The 16,039-nt window shown below is 41.1% G+C and overlaps 1 protein-coding gene across 1 annotated transcript in view; it reads left to right on the top strand.

Annotated features, from left to right (window-relative positions):
- Nucleotides 1-335: 335 nt before the first annotated feature.
- RBBP8NL (RBBP8 N-terminal like) overlaps nucleotides 336-16,039 on the top strand; it is a 36,047-nt gene continuing 20,343 nt past the window's right edge. Inside the window, exons 1-7 of the mRNA XM_042461430.1 lie at nucleotides 336-402; nucleotides 2,020-2,062; nucleotides 5,640-5,735; nucleotides 6,200-6,312; nucleotides 8,564-8,636; nucleotides 12,312-12,448; nucleotides 14,858-14,940. Coding sequence (XP_042317364.1) covers nucleotides 336-402; nucleotides 2,020-2,062; nucleotides 5,640-5,735; nucleotides 6,200-6,312; nucleotides 8,564-8,636; nucleotides 12,312-12,448; nucleotides 14,858-14,940 — 612 coding nt within the window. The remainder of the gene's footprint in view (nucleotides 403-2,019; nucleotides 2,063-5,639; nucleotides 5,736-6,199; nucleotides 6,313-8,563; nucleotides 8,637-12,311; nucleotides 12,449-14,857; nucleotides 14,941-16,039) is intronic.

Here is a 16,039-nt window from a genome sequence, read left to right on the forward strand (position 1 = left end):
CCCCCAATTTCGTCCCCCCATGTGACAAAGTCCAAAGTTTATGTTCATTGAACCATCAGAAAGCAAAAGTGTCCCTATGTCTGCCACAAATGGGTTCCCATGACTGAGAGGATATTTGAACCCTGATCTACCAGAGTCGAACACTCAAACTACTAAATCATTCTGGCCCTCATGTATGAGGGTATCACAGTGTTAAAAACAGTACACACTTCCTAGACCAATATTACTCACTACACTTATCATTCCACTTTTATACTACAGACTGAACGGTGGAGGGAAAAACTGACCAAGGAGGTTTATCTCACACACACACCCCATGTGAAAACAGACCGAATATGGCTGCAGAAAATTTTGCAGAATTCTTGAACAAACTCAGGGAAATCCACGAGAAAGAAGTACATGGTAAGACCAAATCTGAAATCTGCAATGTTTAAATGCTGGCTTCCATTAACAGACTTTTCAAGAATAACAATTGACCATAAGAACTGAGCTCAGTACAGGAAATAGACATGCTCAAAGCTAACATGACAGCAGTATAGGATTCAGCCTTTCCCAATCTGGTGCCCTCCAGAACTATTAGGCCATGTCCACATAGGCCAAATGCCGCATCCTCCTCCCATCCTCATGCCAAGTTCTGGTGCGATATATCCAGATGATATATCGCACCAGTTCAGCAGTTCAGTTCAGCAGCAAACCCATCATATATCCCCCCACCACCACCACCTTACACTGATTTTTTAAAACTCATCTTTAACTTTGGTTCTTCCGGAGCCTTCCAAAGCACTGGCGGGCAGCTGTTTACAACATGTCCCACTTTGCCACTTGCCACCACCACCACCACCAAAGCAATCATGGCTGGGCATATTGCTTTTAGTCTCAGAAGGAACAACCCATGGTGGTGGTAGCAGGCAGCACAGTGGGATGTGTGTGTGAACAGCTACCCGCCATTGCTCTGGAGTGCCCAGATAACCCTAGGAATATTGGAGCATCTTAAGGGACAGAATATTCCAGGCTGCTCCCAGAATATTCTGGTCCATGGAGACACCACCTCTGTCTACAATTCCCATCAGGCTTATCTTTTATAACTGATAATCAGGGGAATTGTAAGCCAAAACATCTCAAGGGCACCAGATTGGGGAAGACTCTGCACTGAAACACCCCAGAGTCCATTGTCAGAAACAAGATATTTTAAATAAAGAAATATTAAATTATCACAATTTTGATCTCTCATCTCTCCAAATAGGTATAATGTACATCCCTTAACATTTTAGTATCATTACAGCCTTATAAAACAGATTTAGGCTGATTGGTACAAAGTTACCTATCAGGCTTTCTGCATTCTTGGTGCATAACTAATTCTTAGTGTCTTCATTATTCCACTTGATTCACAAAGATTGCAGAAATAGCCACTGTGTCTTCCCATTGCACAATAGGACAATAAGCAGACACAATGGTAGATACACATTTGGTTTCTCAATGCTGGTAATCAGCAGACAGGCAGTGTATCACCTGCACCATGTAGCTGTATGGCTGTAGAGTTACATTGCATAAGTGTAGCTCAGTTTGTATTAGTAAGTCATTTTGCAGTTATGATTTTCAACTGAAAATACCATTTGGCAACCTCAATTAAAGCTACTTTATCTTAAATTATGAGAAAAGAAAGCCAAAAAGGAGCCAGAGAGAAGCAGCTTTCTTCTTGCCTCTCCATGCGCTGTTGTAGCACTTCCGTTCTCCTTCCCAAGAGAGACAATCGTAAAAGCATGCCTTTTGTTAAACTGACTTTTCCAGCATAGCAAAAGGAATGCTTCTACAATGATCTCCTCTGAGAACAGAACTGAGGTGGTTCGATAGCATGTAGAGAGGCAAGGAAAAAGCCACTATTCTCCGGCTCTGATTCAGCTTTTTTTTCTAATGCGATAAGGCTCTTTGGAAGTATCACTTACCTGTTAGGGAATCAGGCAACATGGGGAAATGATCCACAATCTCTAAACTGAAACATTTTTAAAAAAATTCTTTCAGCTCTGCAAACCCAGCTGAATGAACTAACCAGTGAAAGATCTCGGTGAGTAAAGCAGATATTTTATCACATGCTGGTTGAACTTAGATTGTTTTAGAAAATGAGGGCTGGTCTATTCATTCATAAAGTGCCAGGACAATTGACATGGGAGGACAGAAGCTGCCCGAGGTTGACTGAAGACATTTTGCTACCTGAGGCTAGAGTTGCCATATCCCGCCCCCCCGGTGGGACAATCCCGCTTTTTTACCAGGTGGGGGCGCCCCGTGCCAGTTTCTTCCTGGACCCGGGATTGCCCCAGGTCCACTGCCTCCGCTGGTGGTGGCGGCAGCTGCGCTGGCCGTTGCACACGGCTGCTCCTGCGGCCTTTGTGCTGTTTTGTATGCAGCACTCCGCCGCTGCCGCCTGTTACCCTGCGCGCGCTTGCAGGGCCGCACGCAGGGCTAAATAGGAGGAGTTTCTCCTCCTGGGGCTGGCTGGCCAATGGCTGCTGGCAGGGGGCGGTCTGTTAGAGCTCCAGTCTGTCCCCATTGGCCAGCCAGCCTCAAGAGGAGGAGCTCCTCCTGTGGTCCCCACATGGGCCGGCCCAGGCCCAGTGAGGCAGCAGCGACCAGCGGGGGAGGAGGAGGAGGAAGAGGAGGAGGAGGAGGAGGAGGAAGAAGGAGGAGAAGGGAGGGAGGAGGAAGAGGAAGGAAGAGGAGGAGGAAGGAGGAGGAAAGAGTAGCAGGAGGAGGAAGAGGAGGAGAAAGAAGAAGAAGAGTAGCGGGAGGAGGAGGAAGAGGAGGAGGTAGCAGGAGGAGGAAGAGCGAGGAAGAGCGAGGAAGGAAGGAGGAGGAAGGAGGAGGAGAAGGAGGAGGGAAGAGGAGGAGGAGGAGGAGGAGGGAGCAGGAGGAGGAAGAGGAGGAGGAGGAGGAAGAAGAGGAGGAGGAGTAGCAGGAGGAGGAGGAGGATTTCCATTCCATTTGTACAGGTCTGCTTTGTTTTAACAATGATAGTGGTGATGATGATGATGATGATATCAGTCAATTTCTGAGGCATGCACTCACTTTTTCTGAAGGTGAGACAGTGTGACTTTCCAAAGTGCATTTCTGTGTATTTTCGGTGCTTTTAATGCTAAAAGATCTGCTTTAACAATGATGATGATGATAATGATGATGATGGTGATATTGATATCAGCCAGCTTCAGAGGTATGGCCAATGTAAGTTGCTGTGATTTTTACAAACTCATGCGCAGTGAAAGAAAACCAAAGTACCTTGACCAAGTACACACTTCTGAGAAGTATAGTTGCTGCAAGACCTGAAACCGAGGGCAAATCCACTTCTTGTTAAACCACCTTGACATGTTCAATATGCATAGCCATGTGAACCCATGTTCAGTGTGAAACTCAAAGAGTTTGGTTATGCAATAAGCCTCTGAAATATGCAAGAGGCAATGTTAAAATAAAGCCATGTTCAATGCCCAAATGTGCTGTTTGGAATGGGGGGAGAGGGGGTTGGCCAGAAAGGGAAGTACATTTCTGTCATCTGTGTAGGAATAAAGCCAAAATGTCCTCCATTTTGATCATGCCTAAGAAACATGCATTTATATTAACATTTTTTAAAAACCATCCAATTTTTTCGCATGTCCTCCATTTTTAAAAAATTTGTCCTACATTTGTCCTACATTTGTCCCGGTTTGGAGGTCCTGACTTATGGCAACCCTACCTGAGGCAAAGATGGTACCTTCTTTCAATTCTCTTTATAGAAGATGACCTGACTAGCAGCTGAAATTTACTTTCTCACAGGACTTGGCAGAGGGCTAGCCCAGGGGGCACAGGAGACAACACATGAACCAGAAATCTCTGTCATACAACTTTTGCAACCCACCCTCTGTGACATGTAGCATATGCCTCACTGATGTGGCTCATACTGAAACTGCCACCAAACCTACAATCCTGACTGGATCTAAATTAGCTCCTACTATTCCTATCACTGTAAGACACGCTTTTCCAGTGACTCTTTTCTAAGCATTTTTTTCCAGCCTAGATGTCCTGTCAACCTTTACTAGGCTGTCTGTTAAGAGTAACTATCTACACATGGTCAAAAAAGAGGACACCAGTTTATATAATATTTGCATGTATGTAAAAGTGTATGTGCTAACTTATATGCTTAGTAATTGTAACAATGCTCAGATAGAAATGTAATACATTTCACCATAATTAACGAGCATGACTGGGGCGCCAACTGTGCATGACCAACTTGAAAGTCCAATTCTTCCTCCTCATAGTCCTTTATCATAAAGCCAGACTTGTGCTTGGTAGCCCTTGAAACAGAGGACAGCTTCAGGGATGCTGGAACTGTTTTTAAGATGTAGGAAGGGGGCTGGAAATTGCCAGGAAAGTCATTGATTCATTTTACCTACTTCAGGGTACATTTAAAAAAAAAAAAACCAGGATGTGTGACATTAAAATAACAGCAATGAACTGAGGCAAAAAAACAAACAAAAAAGCAATGAGAAAATAAATGAAATATTTCAAAATGTAAATAAAAAACTGAAAAATCGGTTAGAGCCTGTTAAGAGGATGCAAAAGCGCCTATGCGGTCCCCTATCACATCCATCCTCCACTACACTATTTTAAAAGCAAAATCTTTGGAGATATATGTCCGATGATATAGAAACAACCACTTAATGTTCTCAAAGAAAATACAAAAACATGTATCTCCACTAAGCTTGAGGTGTAGAGAATCAGGTAAGGAGGTATCTTGCTTCAAACATCGGGAGAAGGGCAAATTACTTTTACCATTCATTTTCATTCTGTCATTGAAAGATTGTTCCAAGCACAATGTCTGCTTAGAAGTCCCTTTCAAATGTTCGTCATAACTTACTCCCAAGCAAATGTGCAAAGGATAGATGTATGTCACCTAGAAAGCTTCAACTACAATCAGTGCATTAATTTTGAGTGTGTGTGTGTGCGTGTGTGCACTTGATCATTTAGTTCTTATTACATGCCCTCCAACATATGGAAACCAGGACACATGTGGCCAAGCAATATCAGACTGTCCCAAGATGGCAAAAGTAATGAATAAAGAACAGCACAAAGGCTGGGAAGGACTGCAGCAGTTGGCTTTTGCCTGAACCTAGCAGGAAAGGGAAGCTTCCATCCCACCTCTCCTTTCCCCCCAGCTGACTTAGCTGGATGCAAACTACTATTGCACTTTGAACTCAATTTGCAACAACTGAAGTAAGCTAAAGACCAAGTGAGATAGTAGGAGGGGGAAAAACTGGGATGATAAGAGTATTAATTAGGACTGCTGCTAAATATGGACATTTGGAGAGTATTTTATCAGTTCCTAATGAGATTCAACAGCATTGCAATTTCCATGGTACAGTTTGCCTGATCATTTCAGAATGGGCTCAGCCCCCCACCACCCCCGTCTACAGGGAATTGACTCCCTCTTTGCTCTCCCTGTATTGGGGCCCATGAACATCTGCAAGTAAAGAATTGCCCTCTGTAAAGTAGAATTTAGCCTACTCTATTCTTTGCCTAAGTTAATAATAGTGTATATGAGAAGTAAGGTCTCTGGTTGGAGGTAGCAGTATTTGACCAGCCTTCTCATTCTGCCTCTTGTTCTCACTCTAAATTAGAGAGACCCAGAGAATTGAAGAGCTGTTTGCTAAAAACCACCAACTCCGAGAACAGCAGAAGGCCCTTAAAGAAAATGTGAAAGTGTTGGAAAACAGGTAAATGGATTTCTATGCTCTCCAGCTAGTCCTACTAAACCTTTTCTTCTTCCCATCAGGTCCACCATCACCTATTCCTGATCGCTATCAGGGATGCTGGAGAAATGAAAATCTTTGAGAATTCCAGTACAGACCAACCTGATCTGTACCTCCTGAAATGTAATGGGTGGATCGGAACTGAGATATATGTCAGTGTGCTGACTTTAACCCTTGACAATCTGACAAAATATGTCAAGCTGGCTTCTGAAACCTGTCACAGACCTTGGGTTTCTCCTGATTAATTGGGACTGTCATTGCCAAACTGAGGCGTTTGGGGAGTATAGCATGCATGTTGTTCTTTTGGCAACATAGGCAATAATACTCACAACCTAAACATCAGATATAGATGGAAGGACTCTGTGAGGGTGTTTCTGTATGGCCTTATTGGGCTAAACATATTCCGTTTGTCTTGATCTACTTTTAAGGTTGCGAGCTGGCCTCTGCGACAGGTGTCAAGTGACCCAAGAACTTGCCAAGAAAAAGCAACATGAGTTTGGAAAAGCCCATTTCCAAAGTCTTCAACACATCTTCATCCTCAGTGAGTACAACAGACTCTTTTCAAGCCTCTAGCAGCCAGACATTGATGCTCACAGTAGTCATTTAAAAAAAGTGAGAAATTTTATGCTTGAAAAAAAGCTTGAATTTAGCAAGAATTATGCAATGTTATGATACCAAACATTCAGTATTTGTTTTCCTTTCCTCTTGTCTCAAACTGGCATGTTCACGGAACATAGTAAACAGGAGACTAATAATAAGAAAGATAAAGGAAAGGAATGAAATGGATTAAAACATAGAGAAACTGGAGAGAGGAAGGTCTGAGGGAGAGAGCAGAGAGCTTGCAAATAATTGTTTCCTTGGACTTACTGGCCATGCTGGCTGGGAGATTCTGGGGGTTATGGTCTAAATAAAGGAAATTATCCAAACTCTGAGGAGGGGAATACAGAAGCATTCAAACCAGGTGATTTTCACCAAAATGGAAATCTACTGACTTTCACCATAGCCATGTGTCCCCTGCGTTATAAAAAAAAAAACAATTTTCCATTTTAAGGTCTGTCCAAATCCAGTTTAAAATTAACTGCAAGAAGAGAGAGCAGCGGGAAGCTTGACTTTCCTGTCCATCAGCATTTAATACTTAGACAGCAGACTGAGCAGATGAGTTTCATTGGTCACAGTCTTCCTCTCTTTAGGCAAATTTTCCATTCTGGCTGTGTATTCCTTTATCCAGAATTCCAAAATCTAAAATACTCCAAAGTTGTCCACATGGGTGTCTGAGACAGTAACACCTTTGCTTTCTGATGGTTCAGTGTACACAAACTTTATTTCATACACAAAATTATTTAAAAATATTGTGTATCAAATTATCTTCAGACAATGTGTATAAGGTGAATATGAAATATAGGCTATGTCTGCACTTCAGAACTAATGCAGTTTGACACTCCTCCTGGGATCTGTAGTGTGTTTTGGCACCAGAGCTCTCTGACAGAGAAGGCTAAACATCTCACAAAAATACAAATCCCAGAATTCCATAGCACTGAGCCATGACAGCTAAAGTGGTGTCAAACTGTATTACAGTGGGTCCTTGTTATCCACTGGGGTTTGGTTCCAGGACCCCCATGGATAACAAAATCCGTGGATGCTCAAGTCCCACTAAATACAATGACACAGCAAAATGGTTTCCCTTGTATAAAATGGAAAATCAAGGCTTTCTATTTGGAATGTATACCTTTTGTTTTGTTTTGTTTTGAATATTTTCAAGCTGTGGATGCTTGAATCTGTGGATAAAAAAAACCATGGGTAAGGAAGGCTGACTGTATTTCTGCAGAGCAGATAAGACCATTAATAAATGTTCATTTTCAACAAATGAAAAAAAAAAAGACGCGGGTCCCATCTCCAATATATCTCATCTGTTGTTTATTGTTAATTGGTCATGAGTCGTCCCCAGTTCATGTCTCATTATGCATATCCAAGTACTGTATTCCAAAATCTGAAATACCGTGGACCCTTTGTTATACACTGGGGTTTAGTTCCAAGATCCCCCGTGAATAACAAAATCCATGGATACTCAAGTCCCATTAAATATAATGACATAGCAAAATGGTGTCCCTTATAAAAAAAAATGGAAAATCAAGGTTTGATATTTGAAATTTATACTTTTTTTGAAAATCTTCAAACTGTGGATGCTTGAATCCGTGTATAAAAAATCCGTGTATAAGAAGGGCTGGCTGTAATCTAAAATACTTCTGGTCCCAACCATTTCAGATAAGGAGACTTAACATGTAGAAGACAGTCATTACCAAGGGTAGACAATGATGGTGTTCCTGATGTTTTGCCTTACCAATCTCAGCAGCCCAAACAGGATAACCAGCATAACCAGGAGTGAGAGTTTATGGGAGCTGTAGCCCAGAATCATTGGCAGGCCATAATTGCCTACCACAGGTATAGTCCAAGGAAACACAGGAGCCTTACAATACAGGTTTGGTCAGTTTCTGGCAGAAGATATGCCCATCTAAGGAATAAAAGCTCCTTATATACAAGATTGTCCTCTGAAGTAGACTTTTCCTCTGATCATACTACACAATCATTGCACCTTTGGTAACTTAGATCTCACTTGGGATTAAAACAGTGTATAAACTAAAAAAATAAAAGAAATAACCTGAAATTCTTTTGAGCTGGCTTTAATGAGGGTCAGCCTGGTATTTAGTCTATGGTGTATGAAACACACATTTTCATCACCACCTATACTGTATCTGTCATTTAACTAAGCATGTGCTTTCTTCTCTTTGTCACAGCTAATGAAATGAATAAGCTGAGAGAGGAGAACAAGAGCCTGAAGGAAGAACTGAAGATGCTCGGTGGAACTGAGTATGTTCTTCTAATTTTTATTTATTACTTGGTGTTTCCAATTTTTCCTAGTCAAATCCAATATTGCAGACCTTTTGAAAACAGCATATCCCCCAACTGTCCCAATTTAGCAGGGTCAAATTAATTCAAATTAATCTTCTATCATCCCACTTTTCCAGCTGCTTTTAAAATGTCCCAGTTTCTCTCCATTTCTCCCACTTTCCTCCTTTATCCTCAGCTTATTTCAGTTGCTGCAAACTGGGTTCAAACTGCAAAAATAGAGAGGAAATGGTAGACTCTTGTCCTTCCTTGTAGACTCAGGCAAAAGCAAACTGCTGCAGCTTCTCTTAGCTTGTGTGTTTTTCCCCATTTATATCTTTTGACATCTTCACCACACTCTGATGTTGCTTAGTCACAAGTGTACCACATTTCATCTGTGAAATGTTGGAGGGTAGGAAATATCAGATGGGCCACCACCAAATTCCTTTTCTTGATGGATTTGGTACTTTGGCACTTGGTAGACAAAAGGGAAAGGCATTACCTCATCCCCTCAGCTTTGTTCCAGGAAACTACGGCCCCATAGAGACAGGCCAAAATAAAGCTGCTTCGGGTCACTTTGGAGGTATGCTGTTTAAATGATGCATGCATACTAAGAGTCCAGATGCTGGGCCAAAGCCACGATCCAGTACTAAGAACTGGAGTGCAGCTTTGGTGCAACCTCTGGCCTCTTAGGATGCATGCATCATTTAAACAGCATACCTCCAAAGTGACCCGAAGCAGCTTTATTTTGGCCTGTCTCTATGGAGCCTACATCTTCAGATAAAAGCCCTCAAAAAAGAGTTGCAGTCCTGCCAGTTCAAGCTAAGATCAGTTCAAGAAAGCCAGAGAACTGCTAAATTTCTTCACAATTAATTTCAAGAGAAGTGAGACCTGCGTCTCACTGGACAACACCAGATATCTCAGCTGCACCATTTCAGAATACATGCCTGAGCTCATGTAGCTGAGGTCTCTTTCATAATTACATACATTCATTTTCCAAGATAGATTACAACCTGATGAAAAAAAAGTTAAAGCATTTTATTTATTTATTTATTTATTTATTTATTTATGGGACCCAGGGAAGGCTAGCATTACAAGTTAAAACCATGTGCAGTAAAAGCAATAGATAATACAAAAGTTCAAAAGCAATTTAAATAAACAATCATATTAAAAACATTAACACAGTTTTAAAATCAGTTAAAACATAACAGTGAGAAGCAATATAGCAATTAAAAGATCTTTTGCAACCATATTAAAAGCACAAACATAGATTAAAAGGCAGTTAAAACATAACAACAATAAATACTGCACACCCCAATTGAAAGATCTTCTGCAATGTACAGTTCACAGTCAAAGGCCTGGGTAAATAAGGTCTTTACCTACCTGCAGAAAGAGAGGAGAGAGAGGCCAGCCTTCAGTGGGAGGCAACATATTATTATTATTATTATTATTATTATTATTATTATTATTATTATTATTATTATTATTATTACCCATCTGTCCCCATGGATCAAGGCGGGGAACAACAATTAAAAAGTGATATCAATTAAAACACACATCAAATAAGGACAAATAAGATATGCACTTGTTAAAACTATCCACATTTAAAATTCATCATTTAAAACGCACAATTTAGAAATCCTCTAGATAGGCCTGCCAGAGGAGATTAGTCTTCAGTGCTGTTTTAAATTTGGACAGTGTATTCAGCTGCTGAATCTCTTCTAGCAGGTCATTCCATAGTCTTGGGGTGGCTGAAGAAAAAGTCCTCTGGCAGACTGTTGCCAACCTAGTCCTGTCTAATTGGAGTAAATGTTCGCCAGAGGACCTGATTGCATGGGGCAGATTATATGGGAGGAGGGAATCCTGAAGGCTGCCTCCCATGTCTTCCCCAACCAAACCTGTGGCAGTGATGGGACTTACAAGACTATCACACAGAGGAGGCAAGCATCAATAAAACACAATTAAAATGTGGTAATAGCATGGTTGGGAGCAAGATTATCACACCCTCGTGTGCTTCTCCCATTCACATCCTAGTGTAAACTGTAATAGACACATCACTGGTTAATAACAGAAATTCCCGTTATTACCCAATGATGCGTCCATTACAGTTTACACATGGGACACGAACAGAAGAAGTGCACAGTGGTGTGATAATCTTTCCCCCAATCATGCTATTACCACATTTTAATCATGTTTTAATGACGCTTGTTGCATCCCATGTGAAAATGTCCTTAGAGAAAACCATTCACTGAGGATCTTAAAACTGAGAGCCTCACACACAAAACAAGCTATCACTTTAAAACACCAGCAATTTAAAAAGTATAAAATCATTCAAAAATATAAAATATAAAAATACAGCAAGCCATGCCCTCCATAACAAGACCCTTATGCAAGCAATCAATAATCAAATGCTTGTTTAAATAAAAAGGGTCTTTACCTGCTAGTAAAGGGAGAATAGAGATGTAGCTATTTTTAATCTTATTTCATAGATTGCAAAAGAGTGCTGAGAATTATAAAAGACTTTGCCATTTTAAATTCAAGGGGAAAAGAAGAAGAAAGTGAGCAACATATAAAGCATCAAAACAAGCCCAGCAGCATGGGAAGGGAAAGCTCAGCCTGCCTATATAAAAGAGGGCAATCCAACAGGTTTAACTTGGCATGCAAGCTCTGCCTGCTTCATTTTCCTCTTCTAAACAACAATTAAAAAGGCAGGGGCCCTCCTTTGGTTTGCATCTGGCCTGAAGATCAACAGCTGCTCAGTTATAACACAGTAGAGAGCCAGTGTGGTGTAATGGTTTGAGTGTTGGACTAGGATGCTGGGAGACCAAGGTTCAAATCCACACTCGACCATGGAAACCCACTGGGTGACCTTGGACAAGTCACACTCTCACAGCCTCTTTGGATGGTAAGGGCAAATCCCCTCTGAACAAATTCTGCCAAGAAAACCCTATGATAGGGTTACCTTAGCGTTGCTATCAGTCAGAAAAGACATGAAGGCACACAACAACAGCAACAATAACAAAGGAAATATTTCAGATTCCTACATTTGCTGTTGTTATTTGTCATCAAGTCAATTTTGACTCAGGGTAGCCTTATGAATGAGAGACTTCCCAGTCACCCTGGTATCTACAGCCTTGCTCAGGTCTTGTAAACTCAGGCCCATAGTATCCCTGTTTGAGTTTATCCACCTGTAGTACTCTCCTCTTCTTTTGCTACTATCTGTTACTTTACCAAGCATCATGGTCTTTTCAAGTGAGTGATGTCTTCTCATGATATGTCCAAAATACACAAGTCTCAGTTAAGCCATTGTGATTTCAGGCTTAATTAGCTCTTGGACCCACTGATTTGTCTTTTTAGCAGGCTATGGTTTCTGGAGCATCACGTTACATATTGTCCCCCTGTTAGCTTTCTTCACTACATTATTATCCTACATTACTCTCTTAATCCCAATTAAAAATTAATCAGCCAGCATTTTTACTGTATTTATTTTTAGGAGTCTTTATTTAGGATTTATATTATGTTTTACTGTTTATTCTTTGGGGCTATTGTTACTGCAATGGAAAGGTGCTGTTACTTTTTAATGATCAACTTTTGCTACTTACTCCTCCACTTCTCATTTCTTCTTTCTATTTATTCTTTTCCTTTGTGTTGCAACAGGGACAGACCAAAAGCTCTCAAAGGGCTACTCAGAGAGGGAAACTCCACCCCAGAATCACCTCTTCCTTTGCTGTCCATGCGGACCAGAAAATCCAGCACTGAGAAAACACCGAACCAAGAAGCAGAAGACAAGTATGGTGAGCCACTCAGCTGTCCACTGAGAGGAGCCTTGTTCTGACACTAGATCCAGTTTGATCTATAGATCTATAGTTTTCCCATCAGAATCTCCAGGACAACAGGAAAACGCTCTCTGATTGGGACCTGACCAGAATTCCATAGCTTCCAAACTCCCTGATTTGGCAGGAGCAGTCTACTCCTGATTGATCCTCTGTGTCCCTTTTCTCAAACTGCTTCCAAAATGTCCTAGTTTCTATTTCCTCCCTCCCACTTTCCCCTTTTGTTTATTTCATTTGCTGCAAACTGAGCTCAAAGTGTAAAAGTAACAGAAATCATGCAGTTGAGCAGCATCAAACTGCATGATTTCTGCAGAGCATATTCACCCTGAGTGCAAACTAGTAGTAATAGTAGTACAGTCTGCCCTTGCCTTACGCAGGGGATCCATTCCCCACTTAAGGCAAAAAGTGTGTATGCTCAAGCCCCATTAGGTATAATGGGGCTCGTGCACGCCATGCAGTGCCATTCTCCTGATCCCCCAGCGGCTTCTGCGTAAGCTGGAAGCTGCCTATAATGAGCCCGCGTATGGTGCAGGCTCACTGTACCAGTAGTCTGAAGATGCCAGCCACAGATGCAGGCGAAACAGCAGGAATAAATTCTTCCAGAACACAGCCACATAGCCTGAAAAACCCACAAAAAACTAGTTGAAGTTTTGTGAGATATTTAGCCTTCTCCGTCAGAGAATTCTGGTGTGCCAACAAACTACAAATTGCATTGAGCTGCTATGGAATCTTGCAATTTGTAGTTTGTTGGAGCACCTGAGCTCTCTGACAGAGAAGGCTAAATATTTCACAGAACTACAAATCCTAGAATTCCATAGCACTGAGCCATGGCAGTTAAAATGTTGTCAAACTAAATTAATTCTGCAGTCCAACCTGATGGACACACAAGTCACTTGGGACCATTTTGGACTACACAGTTGTAGAGCTAGTATTCCACTTTAACTGCCATGGCTACATCCTGTGAAATTCTGGGATGTGCAGTTTGGGTGCCACCCTGTCACATGTCTTACCACCCTGAGAGGCTAGCTTGGCAGCAATATGAGACAGGACCTTCTCTGTAGCAGCATCTTAGTTGTCAAACTCACTCCTAAGGAGAGTTAAGTCTGTCTCCATCCTTACTGAGCTTTGGTCAGGTGGCCAAGACTATTGTTCCACAAGGCCTTTGGTTCTGCAAATCACAGTTTTAGGGTGGTGGTCCTTGTTTTTAATCAGTTCCCCAAGATTGTTTGGCTTTTTTAAAAAAAAAATTGATCTCTTTCACACTACACAATTATAATGACTACATTTGAACTGCCATGGCTATGAAATCCTGGGTTTTGTAGTTTTGGTGAGGCATTAGAATTGCTCTGTGGCTGAGAATTTGGATGTCATTATGGCAATTAGAGTGGAACCATAGTGTTATCATTACATGGTGTGAAGGGCTCCTTGATACAGTTTTCCCTATTATTTCAAGATGCATCACATTTCTGTTTCAGTCCCAATAATATTTCTCACTTTTAATCTATTAACATACATTTATGCAAATGTCTAAACTCACATATGTAAATCTACATCCTCTCTTGGTAACACATGTCTGGCCACAGCAGACCCAACCTATAATTTAAAAGTCCTCCAGAGAAACTATGGACATCTCTCATGTTTATACAGAAAAATGCCACTTGGTGTGGGTGGGAAAGAGGTCTGCTTCTCATAGGTGAGGGTTGGCAAGTGGGGGGGTTGGACTACAAGTCCCATGGGTTTCTCAGATCTACAGTCCAGCATAGTAATTTGGCTAGGGCTCATACTTCAACTATTCCAAAAGATATGTCAGGACACTGTTAGAATTAGACTTTTGGACTCATCCTACAAAGATCCTCTGATGTTATTATTCCAAAACAGCATTCTTTGAGCTGGGTCACTGCAGGTGTCTTGGTCAACAACTCCCATCAATCCCAAATAACATTGGGGATTGGAAAAAATGAAAAGAAAGGTGAGAGTTGTAGTCAAAAGCCTCTGTTGTGGGAATTTCAGTTGAAAAGTGATGTAAGTAGAAAAAGATTATCATCCCATCTCACCTTCCAGAGTCATAATCTAATTCTCTATATTCTCCCTGTGGCTACTTTTATTTTATTTTTTAATGTGTCAGGTCATCTAAATGTGTACACAGATCTTCTGTGTCACTTATCAGTTATAGAGCTTTGAAAAGTTACTTTTTGGACTACAATTATCCAACATGTACACTTTTGTGGCTTGCAGGTGTTAAGACTGAAATCCTTGATTGTCTCAAATCCTTTATACCTAGGAAAAGGTTTAGATGAGCATGAAGTATAGAAATCTGAACATGCATTACTTTAAATATATGACAGTGGCACCTATCTTTCCTATTTCTAGATCAGTCCCTTGGACAGAGAAGTTCTCCAGGTATGAGGATCTCTCCTAACACGATTCTCCATGGAGATCATGTTTTTGAGATGGTAAGCTAACCCTATTTGGTTCATTCTTGGATTTATCTTAACTGTATGGTTAATAGCAGTATGCTACCACTTTAACTACCAAATCTCCATCCTACAGAATTTTACGATTTGTATGATATGCATAGAGTGATTACTCTGCTAGAGAGCACTACTGCCCTCCCCTGGATTAAAACAATATTGCCCTATAGGAAATGAGTCTAAAAATGTCACCAAACTGAAAATCCTAGCAGTCCGTAGAAAGGAGCCATGGGGCCCGTACAGACAGGCCAAAATAAAGCTGCTTCAGGTCACTTTGGAGGTGTGCTATTTAAATGATGTGTGCACCCTAAGATGCCAGAATCCATGCCAAAGCCATGCTCCAGTCTGGACCACACATTTGGAATAGCTTCTGGCCACTTAGGACACATGCGCCATTTAGACAGCATACCTCCAAAGTGATCTAAAGCAATTTCATTTTGGCCTGTCTGTACAGATCCATGAGCATTAAAATTGGATCACATTTCTGTATCTGTGTAGATGAGTTACATTTAATATCTGTCTTTCCTATCAAAATTTATTCTTGACCTTATGTTGAGAGCTTACCTGGATAAGAGGTAAATAGGTAGGTATCAGAAAGAAACATGCAAGAATAAAGACCCCAATTAATTGTACTATGGTCACACTTTCCAATATACTTTGGACAATTTCTCTAAATCAGGAGTGGGGAACCTTTGGCTTTCCCTACCTTTGGGTTTCAGCTCCCACATTCCCTTTGCATTGGCCAAGCTGGGTGGGGCTGAAAGGAATTGAAATCAAAGACATCTAGAAGGGCAATAAACAAGTAGAATCCCTGTTGTCAAATGGCTAGAGTTTAGGACTAGGTCTCAATCCATGATCTGTCATGGACACTAGCCTTTTAGAAACATGAACATACAATAATCAAATATGTGCAAATATTTCTACACTCGTCACTCCACATTTGCGGCTTTGCCTTTTGTGGCTTTGATTATTCACAGATTTTATTAACATGTTCTCTCTAGGAATATCTAGATCCTCCAACACAACTCTCTACCAAAAGTCACAATGAAGGACCTAGACATTCCTAGAGAGAACACTCCAC

The sequence above is a fragment of the Sceloporus undulatus genome, chromosome 4, assembly GCF_019175285.1.
Source record: "Sceloporus undulatus isolate JIND9_A2432 ecotype Alabama chromosome 4, SceUnd_v1.1, whole genome shotgun sequence".
Lineage (NCBI taxonomy): Eukaryota > Metazoa > Chordata > Lepidosauria > Squamata > Phrynosomatidae > Sceloporus > Sceloporus undulatus.